This window comes from Pollachius pollachius (genome assembly GCF_949987615.1).
Source record: "Pollachius pollachius genome assembly, chromosome: 1".
NCBI classification, from domain to species: domain Eukaryota; kingdom Metazoa; phylum Chordata; class Actinopteri; order Gadiformes; family Gadidae; genus Pollachius; species Pollachius pollachius.
Window position 1 is genome coordinate 38,099,012 of NC_136934.1, and position 9,778 is coordinate 38,108,789.

Consider the following 9,778-nt stretch of genomic DNA (forward strand, 5'->3'; position numbering starts at 1 on the left):
CAAATCTGCCAACCTTCCATGCAGCGCTACCCATGTGTCTCTATCTCAGACCTACGCATGCACTGTTCCACCACACACGCTCTCCAGCATCCTGACCTGTCCTTCTTGACTTCAACAGAAGGACACTTGGCCGGCAGGGGGGTCGGTAGGGGCCGAGGGGGGCGAACAGGGCGCCGGCGGCGAATGAGGGGAGGAGGAGAAGGGCAACGGGTCGGATAGAGGATGCTGCTGTCCATCACTCCTCGCCTGGAGAAGGGAAACAACCAGACTCTGAGCTCTGGTCTCCTGGCAACAGCATAGAACAGCACTAAACCCAGGAACTCCTGCCTCCCGACTCGCTCACCTTTCAAACAGCGGTCGTTGCTCGGGCAACCGCCTCTCTCTCTGTGGCTCGTCGCGGTGTCTCTCTCCCGGAGGCCCGTTCGTCCATCTCTCTAGCCTACGGTCTCCGGCGTGCCTCTCATTCCCGGCGTTCTCAGTGAATCTCTCCTCTCTGGTCTTGTCGTGGGACCGGAATTTTTCGGGGTCCTCCCTCTTCTCCAGCTCCACCGCTCGTCTCCTCTTCTTCCTCATCTTCTCTGTGTCTTCGTCTCGGTGTCTCCCCCGTCGGGGCGACTGCTGGCGTCCCTCCCCCTCCCGGGGGTCTGGGGGACGTCCCTCTCCCCCGCGGTCCGCTCTCCTATCGGGGGCAGGAGGAGCAACGTCTCTGGGCGACGTGCGTCCGTCCATCCTGTCGGTTTCCCGCTGGCGGTCTCCGTTTGGTTCCTTCCCCCCCGGGTGAGTTTTGTTAACGGGTTCGCTTGCGCGTTTTTCCCTCTTCGCTTGCCCGCTTGTCTTGCTGTGGTCATGGAGGTCTTCGTCTTGACGCCGTTGCTCTTCTTTGTGTTTATCTGAGTTATTCTTGTCAGGCAAGGACTCCTGTGGCCCTCCCACATCCTCTCTCCTTGGGCTGACGGGAGACAGAGCAGCTCATGTCTCTGCTCATCACAGAGCACACACAATCAACCAGTTCCCCCAACAGCCCCACTACAGGGTGGTGCTACATAACTAGAGTAGGAGACTAACTTTCGATTTTTTGGGCTTTTATGTTGAAATTCTCCTTTCATCCCAACAGCAATAAATCAATCCAATGCTCTGACTAAGGAAGAAAAAAAAGGGTATCTTTGGCTGTCGCAGGCCTGTATAACGCCCGTCTGATCATCCCATTCAACCCAAATGTAATGATTTGATGGCCAACCTGTCTGTCTAACCGACTCCCTGCGCGCACTCTGCCCGTTAACTCATTGACTCTTCCAGAAGGCTAGGTAAACCTATTGCTTTAGCGAGTGCCTTGAAGAGAGGGGTGGGATTTTTTTTAATTGGATACTTAGTAAGCCATAGTAAGCAAATTCTAGCTTACTATGGATGGTTTCTGCAAATTTCTTACCCTAGCTTTAAGGCTACATAATTGCCTACCCCAGCTTTAATTAGCATATTAAGAAATAATTGCATAGACACAGACACATTTTTGTCTGTGTCAAGACAGGTTGACAGGTTGTGTGTGTGTTTGTGTGAGCACGTATGGCTGTCTTGCTATTTTAATGTTATACATGTTTAGTTTCCGTCTAATAACAGGAAAGATGCATACCTGCTGTCTGTCTCAAAGAGGTTGGGAGAAACCGCTCTCTTACTGGGGCCCAAACCGTTCTTGTCATCAAGTTTCTCCTTCTTAGGCTCGGCAGGTTCTGTTAGAAAGAACCCACCAACTAGATTGTTGTTGTCTACGTAAATGTGCTATTTCATGAATATACGTCCTCAAAATGTTAGATTCCACAGAAATGGTCAAAAGAACAGAACTACTCACCTAAAAGCCTTTTCCAGTCTTTAATTAGAAACTTTGCCAAGGCGATAACCTCTACGTCAGAGCAATGTTTCCTGATGTTGTTCACAGACATGCCAATCCTGGTATCCTAAGGAAGAGCTCTGAATGTGAACAATTCCTGGTGCTTAAAGCCCATTGAAGGCTGACATGGTCATTATTCGTCGCTTAAGGTCAATCGATAATTTGACTGTATAGTTTGTCTGTGTGTCCAAGCTCATACCTGAAGAAGTTTGACACTCATATTGAAATCATTCAGCTCCTTCAGAACGTCCAAGGCCCCCTCCTGTAAATACAAAACAACGCAACATAATGGAAAAGTCCATCAGTCAATATTCATAAAACTATCCATAAACCTTTGGAATACATTTGATAATAGTATGATGCACTTAATGTATGATGTGTATGAGGGAATAGGCATGTATGTATCCTACAAATGTATATACAAAACACTTGCATTTACAGGCTTTGAATTGCAATGAATGCGAGTCGTACTCGAGTTAAAGGCAGCGTGGCACCAGAGCTTACAGCGAGCGACCGGAGAACTACAACAACGACCTTGTTTGCGCGCAATATTTTGTTTACCTTCCGTGGGGACGCTTCGTAGCACTTTTTGCAAATAGTCAAAGCGAGTGAACTAATGTTGGATTCTATTCAACAGTTGTTATACTCTTGTGCTCATGTTTGCAGAGAGTCATTGTCCGAGCACAAAATCTTCATAATCCCGTGTTTAACGTTTTGACAGTTTGCAAGAGTGCATTCGACTACTGACACCTGTTGACGTTAACAATATGAGTTTTTTTATTCCTCATATTTAAACAAAACCTGTGAAGAAAACACGCCTAGGCCTACGCCCACTACACAGCACGACGTGACAGGAAAACATACGACCTGTGTGTCAAAATATCTCACCGTGTTATTTCTAGACACCATTCTGTCCAGTTTTTTTGCGATGCGGACGAGATCTTCTTCACGTGTCATCACGGCATTAGTTTGTATGTAAGCGAGCAAGCAATCTTTTATTGAAAGCAAAGTTCAAACAGAGAAAAATATGAAAAGTTGGTCTCGGACATGAATTGAGCTTTACGCACGGCACCGTCCATTGAGCGGAGGGGCGCGTCCTGCTGCTGACCACCTGGTCGACGATTCAACGCGACACATGACAACAACTAAATATAGCGCGTAGTAGAGGCCTGGCGAACACACCGATACACACTCGCTTTTTAAAAGTTACATAAATGTTTATAGTCGTTCTTTTTCAGTGAAAGATAAAAAAAAAAAAAAGGAAAGGAAAATGACTCGACGTGTATAGAATTACAAACGTCACTTCGGTTATCCGTTAATTGATTTATTTCTCAAGTATTAACATTTTTATAGAACCTCTTGTATGTACATGCGTGACGTGGACGCTGGAAAATAATCCGTTACTGTTGTGATCCAGGTCAATGTCTAATTATTAATCTGGCTAAACTGAAAGCAGTAGACATGGTGCTATTTGTTTACAGTAGCCTACACGCAGATGTACTGCTGCTCTGCCAAATACCACTTACATTAAAGCTAGTGGGGCTTCTGTATAATATGTTATTGGTTTTAATGTACAATAAACATACTTTGTTACACATTGCATAGTTTTGATAAACGTTTTTCGGATTTTCGTTTCTACGTGAAATCGTGCAAGTTCACCACTAAAGGGCGCTGTTGCACAAGGAGCCAGAAATATAACAGCGGGTCCGATGACCTCATGCTTGGCACAGCTCTGGCATGCTCCGGTACAAATACACGACACGGTCAATGCCTGCACGTACCTTTGGCTTTGGTGGCATTATATTCTGTTCTATTATTATTACTATTATTAACAACGCTCAACGTCAGATGTATTCCCATACATTTCCATGACCACATCAAGCTGTATATTGTCTCAGCATTAGAGCATTAGAGGAAAGCATGAGGGGTTCCTATGGTTTGGGTTATTATATATATTTTTTTTGGTAGACTTTGGTTTCCTAGTTGGGTTTTAGGGTTTGGTTTGAGGTTCTAAAGCTGATTTAAGGGTTGGAGTTTCCTATGTGTTTGATTTCAGTGTTTCGTTTTCAGTTCTAGGGTTGGGATTTAGAGTCACTTTTTTTCTCAACTTCAAAAGTGACCCCTCTAACCCTAACCCTCATTGAAGTTAACAGTCAAACCGAAAACCGAACCCCAATCAATATAATCCCCTAACCCCTACCCTAAAACTGAAATCCAAACCCTAAATCCCATCCGATATAAACCCCTTATCACAACCTTAAAGCTGATAACCAAACCCTAAAACCCAACATATATACAACCCTAACCCCAAACCTAAAAATGCATATTGTAAAATATGGAATAGTTTGGTAAGCTTCAAATCAAGTAAATATGGGGTTAAACGGGCCACGGCCATAGGACACACGTGAAATTTACTATTGTATTTGATGATGGGCAATTGGAATTTAAGGCAAAATTTGTGAAATATGACCTAAAAGCGTAATGAAAGAACAGTTCATTACAAATTATTTACCAGCACGTATTAAATAAGCACCTTGATTATTTAACGGCATTTGAAGAACTGTAATTGTACCAATGTAAAATGTTATAGTAGGATCAGTAACAGAATTTTCTGTGACTAGTCTTACATTTTATATCAATATTGTCTTCTGGTTAAGTTCCTCATTAACTAACAATTTGCAATTACCCAATTTTCTTATTTTTTCTCACATTTCTTCCACAATGAAGTACAGCCAAATAAACACAGACAAAGGTCTCATTGAGTGATCATCATAAAACTTTTATTTTGAAACCAAAACTGGTTTCTTCCAGATTCTCAATCTCAAGCTCCTGCAGCCGTTCTCTGGAAGCTTCTACAGTAAAGTGTTGCATAGGTTTGATCTCTGCACGGAGTGGGTGACCAGGACAAGCTGCTGTCTCAGCTACCCGTGAAACATTCACTTTAGAAAATAATGAATATTATTAATATATATTAATATATAGCCTGCCAGAGAGGTGCTCTGTTTAGGGTTCTTCTCATGGTGAAGTGAATTGAAGAGCCACGGGATCAGTGCAGTACCAACAATATCAGTCCACTATCATTTTAAAATGAAGAGCGCACCGCTGTTCCTAAAGTGACCCATCTCATCATTACCAAATACTCTTCAGACTACAAAGTGGCCTCCAGTGCTTAGCAGTTTTCATGTAAGGCAAACCAACACACGGCTCATCCACGCATTGTAGGCTACAACAGCACCCTCTTTGACAGGTGGCGAGGCTTAAAACGGTCTGTTTTTTTGTGTTTTTTTTTCACTGTTATTTCATGAAGAACTAGATCTTACGGCCAAGATACCACCTTCTGTGTTTTGCCTCCGACTGTCTGGATATTCCTTGATGACAAACAATATATTTTGAATAAGACCCAATGGATGCGGAGAAGGCCAGGGAGATGAAACATTGCACCGGATGAAAATAAAGCATAATAATACTTTGTTTGTCTCCTCAGAGAGACCGCAGTAGGGCTCAGATGAAATTACTCTCTATTACAAAAAGGCGGGGTAAATATAATGGCTTCAAGCCAAAATCGAATCCCATCTTATTACATTCTCTAACCCATTCTCGCTACATATTCAGTGTATTCATGGTTGGTTTAGTTACGTTTTTTTCCAAAACTATTTAGCGTTTTTATTTATATTTTTTTACCATACACAAAAGGCATGAAACTACATGTTATTTAAATACTTTGTGAATTTTGTACTCTATATACATTGGATTGTGCAAAACATTGAGTGGCACTGCTGTTCCATACATTTGTGCAAATAACTGAAAACATAGGAGATCTGCTATTTAGATCTATGTTGTATAAAAACTAAAATACTCATAACACCTCTCCGGTTTAAGTCACTCAGTCACATCTCTATCTCAGGATCCTTAGCAAGCTCGGAATCGAGCTCGGAATCCTCTCTCTCGTTCTCTCCCTCTCTCTATCTCGCTATTTGTCTCTCTTCTCCCCCTTTCTCTTTGGCACATTCTCGTTCTGGCACGAATGTCTTGCTGAGACATATAAAATACTGCTTCTTCCGGTTCTTCATTGTGGGGAACCCATTTTTCCATTCCATCCACGGCCGAACCCTCCAGACTCGAAGTGGCCCTTCGAGATGTTGTTGCTGCTGTTTGACTTGAGTAGAGATAGAACTCACACGCACACGCACACACACACAAACACACATTGTGGTCAATGGGCCTTCCACAGAGGGTTATGGTACACCCAGCCTTCCCCCTGCAACACACACACACACACACACACACACACACACACACACACACACACACACACACACACACACACACACACACACACACACACACACACACACACCAGAGTGTAGAGGGAAAAATGGTTACTTCATCAGTTTTTACTGCCCTGTCAGCACAATTCAGGATATGGTTAATCCACCTGTCAGTCAGGTTTCTGATGATGTGACCCTTGCTCTATTCCCCACAGCTTCTATGACAAATTGGAAGCAAAAAAATGAATAAAACCTCAGCACACCTTTGGATAAACACCTTGCATGTGCGTGCAGGTTTTGTGCCCAGGTCAAGTATCCATTAAATAGGGTCTTCAGCGCAAAAGGAAAAAAATGAACAGCATACAGAAACGTCCTGTGAAGGAACTAGTGCAGAGCTGACCTGTCCATTGCATTCATATGCCAGGTCTGGTGCATCATAATAATAAATTATTGATAATAGAGATAAATATATAGAGCCAGGGGTGTAGGAATGAGTTTAACATTGGGGGGGATACATATCGGAAACCTGACAGATCCGTTAATGGTTTGAACAGAAATATGTCATAAATTAACTACACTGAAAAAATTTGCAAATATATTTTTTTCTACTAAAAAGATACATTTGTAAATGTAAAGGAAAACACATTTTGAATGGCAGTAATGAACTGATAAATATCAAATCAATTATTTAATTGCACTCTCAATCATTCAGTTTTTTAGAATAAGAAGCGGTGACAAGACGCTGTGTTGCGCTATCAAAATAAAATAAAATATTTTTCTCCCCCCGGTATAATTTTTAGGTGGGACAAATGCGCCTGTCTCCAATATTGGAGGGGACATGTCCCCTCTGTCCCCCCCGGTTCCTACGCCCTTGTATAGAGCCGAAGAGGAAGTGTAGCAAGTATTCGTGCGCTGGCATCATAGTGAAGACCCTTTATATGCTTTTAACCTTTGATGTTTTTTCCACCCGTAGAAGGCAGCAAACACACAAAATTTGTCGTCTAGTGTTACCAACAGTAAAATGTACTTCTCTCAGATAAACCACATCCTTCTTAAACATTTGTCATCCATTTCACACCCCTTACATTCATTTGAAATATTGTGCTGCTTTAAATATGCTGTAGGTTGACAGGCAAGTTATATTCACCAAACCAGTCACGAAAGAGATGCCCTCATTGGGCAGAAATAAGTCGGAAGCGGTCTGAAATTAGAACTGTCAAGTGCAGTAAGCTAGAATCTAATATTCTGAAAGAGCATTGGCTAATGGATTGCTTAAGATTGAATTTGTGTTAGTTACTTAATCAACAAACACAAACTGCAATGATATCTAATACCTAAAATTTAACCTACGGCAGCGCCTTTAACTCTCCTTCCCCGTGAGGGTGTAATTGCACGCGGTTGTCTCCAGGTGTTTGGCTGCGTGCTGGCTCACCTCCTTGATGAAGTACTTGGGTTTCCAGGGCGTCTTGGCGGCCGCCCTCTGCTTGCCCTCGCTGCGCTGGCGCTCCTCCAGCCGGTGCTTGTGTTCCGTGGCGTCCTCCATGTTGCCCGTCTTCAGCGAGGCGGTCACGTGCTGCCAAAGACGCCTGGACACGGAGACCCAGACAGACGCACGGACAGACGGACGGACAGATGGACAGACAAACGCACAAACATACAGAAGGACATATGGAGAGGCGGAGAGGCGGGGGGAGGAGGAGAGAAACACAGATGAACTGGATGAGCTCACAGGTTGACTTTTGCTGGGGTAAACAAATTTAAAATCGTGAGGTCACAAAAACCTTTTCCACTTGTCTACCGATGTATTACGGTCGTGAGGTTGGGGGGTTTGCCCTACTGTACCGTCAGAGAACACGGCTATTCTGGGAACTGAATCAAAACCTGAAGAGGAAAAATAATCTGTACATATATACTATATATATGCAATGCAAAATGATCATGAGATGAACATGGGACCCTCCCCTCCAACTGCATTCTGCAAGAGCTTATATATGCAGCACATAATTACCATTCCCCATATGGGGGGGGGTCTGGGGTTCTATGCATATTGAGGTAAACTAGTACGGTAGAGCAGTTTGGGATCAGTAGATAACAAATCATAGGATGCAGTTTGGTTCACCTTTAATGCAAGTTTTCGAAAAACAACATCATGGTCCTCTTCCAATGGGGGAAACCCTCAAAACTACCTGGGCGTGATGCCCGACCGCCGCCATATGGTCGTTACTGCGCACCGAAACCTCAAAAGCCACTTGGAAAGCGAGCATAAAGAGGGCGACAGAAAATGAAAGCAGGAAAAGGGGGCAGGGAGGAAGAGGAGGAGTGAAGAGGAGCTGCGGGCTGACGACGGTGTGGAGCGGCCAGATGGTGGAGTGATGGGAGGAGGCAGCTGTAGCAGAACTCATCTGCACTGACGCTGGTAATTACTGCTTTATAACTTGCAGATGAGTTAATTACATCCTGACCCATCCCAGCCCACTATAGAATGTATAATTACATCCCAGCCTTCTTCTGCCCCCAGAGTCTGAACGGGGGGGGGGGGGTAAGATGCACTGTGTGTACTGTAGGTACTGTGTGTACAGTAAGTGCTATGTGAACCATGTATACTCTACATACTGTGTGTACTGTTGGTACTGTGTGCACGGCCTTACTGTGTGTACTGTGTTAATGTGTGTACTGTCTGCATTATGTGTGCATTGTGTGTAGAGTGTGTACTGTGTGTACTGTGTTACTGTGTTTCTGTGTGTACTGTGTGTAGAGTGTGTAGAGTGTGTACTGTGTGTACTGTGTTACTGTGTCTACTGTGTTACAGTGTGTAGAGTGTGTACTGTGTTTCTGTGTGTACTGTGTGTAGAGTATGTAGAGTGTGTACTTTGTTACTGTGTGTAGAGTGTGTACTGTGTTACTGTGTTTCTGTGTGTACTGTGTGTAGAGTGTGTAGAGTGTGTACTTTGTTACTGTGTGTAGAGTGTGTACTGTGTTACTGTGTTTCTGTGCGTACTGTGAGTACCGTGCAGGTTGGATGCGTTGGGTTCCACAGGGCAGCTAGCTCTAGCTTAGTGAAGCACCCTGCTAGACGGTCAATGAACCACGTGATGCTGCGTTTAGTGCAGCGCAACAGAGAAAACCCCCTGCTCAGAGTCACACCCAGATCCAAGGACAGCCTGTAGTCCACTCACCGCGACTCGCATTGGCTTTGCTTCTCCAGGGGCCGGATTTTCTTCTTGATGATTGGCAGCTTGGTGGTGTCAATCACCTTGGTCTCTCCGCTGCTGTAGGTGAACTCCAGGGTGCCGTTCCACTCGCCCTGGGCCTTGCACACCACAGCCCCCGTGTGATTGTTCTTCACCTCCGCCGTCACTCTGCCAACAAGCCCGCCACAGAGTGTCAGTCAGTCAGGCTGAGAGAGGGTGAGGAATGGTAGCTTCAACGCATTTTCCCCGTTCTCGTTTTTCCAAAGAGCTGTGCCGGTTAAGCGAAGAATAAGCGTGAAGAATGAGATGCCGCCAGACGGAACACGAAGACTGTAACAAAGCATTGACCAAAACCATACCCCCCACACACACAACACACACACACAAACTGATCATACCCACCCCCCCCACTCACACACATACACATCCTGTCCAAA

General features: G+C 44.4%; 1 protein-coding gene across 2 annotated transcripts in view; it reads right to left on the reverse strand.

Moving 5' to 3' along the window:
* Window positions 1-4,695: 4,695 nt before the first annotated feature.
* The window catches only part of osbpl10b (oxysterol binding protein-like 10b), a 15,683-nt gene continuing 10,600 nt past the window's right edge, over window positions 4,696-9,778 (reverse strand). For both annotated transcript variants that reach the window (XM_079751265.1, XM_079751264.1), the window contains exons 5-7: window positions 9,327-9,509; window positions 7,583-7,736; window positions 4,696-6,140 (exon numbers count right to left, since the gene is read on the reverse strand). In XM_079751265.1, coding sequence (XP_079607391.1) covers window positions 6,096-6,140; window positions 7,583-7,736; window positions 9,327-9,509 — 382 coding nt within the window. In that variant the 3' untranslated portion in view covers window positions 4,696-6,095. The remainder of the gene's footprint in view (window positions 6,141-7,582; window positions 7,737-9,326; window positions 9,510-9,778) is intronic.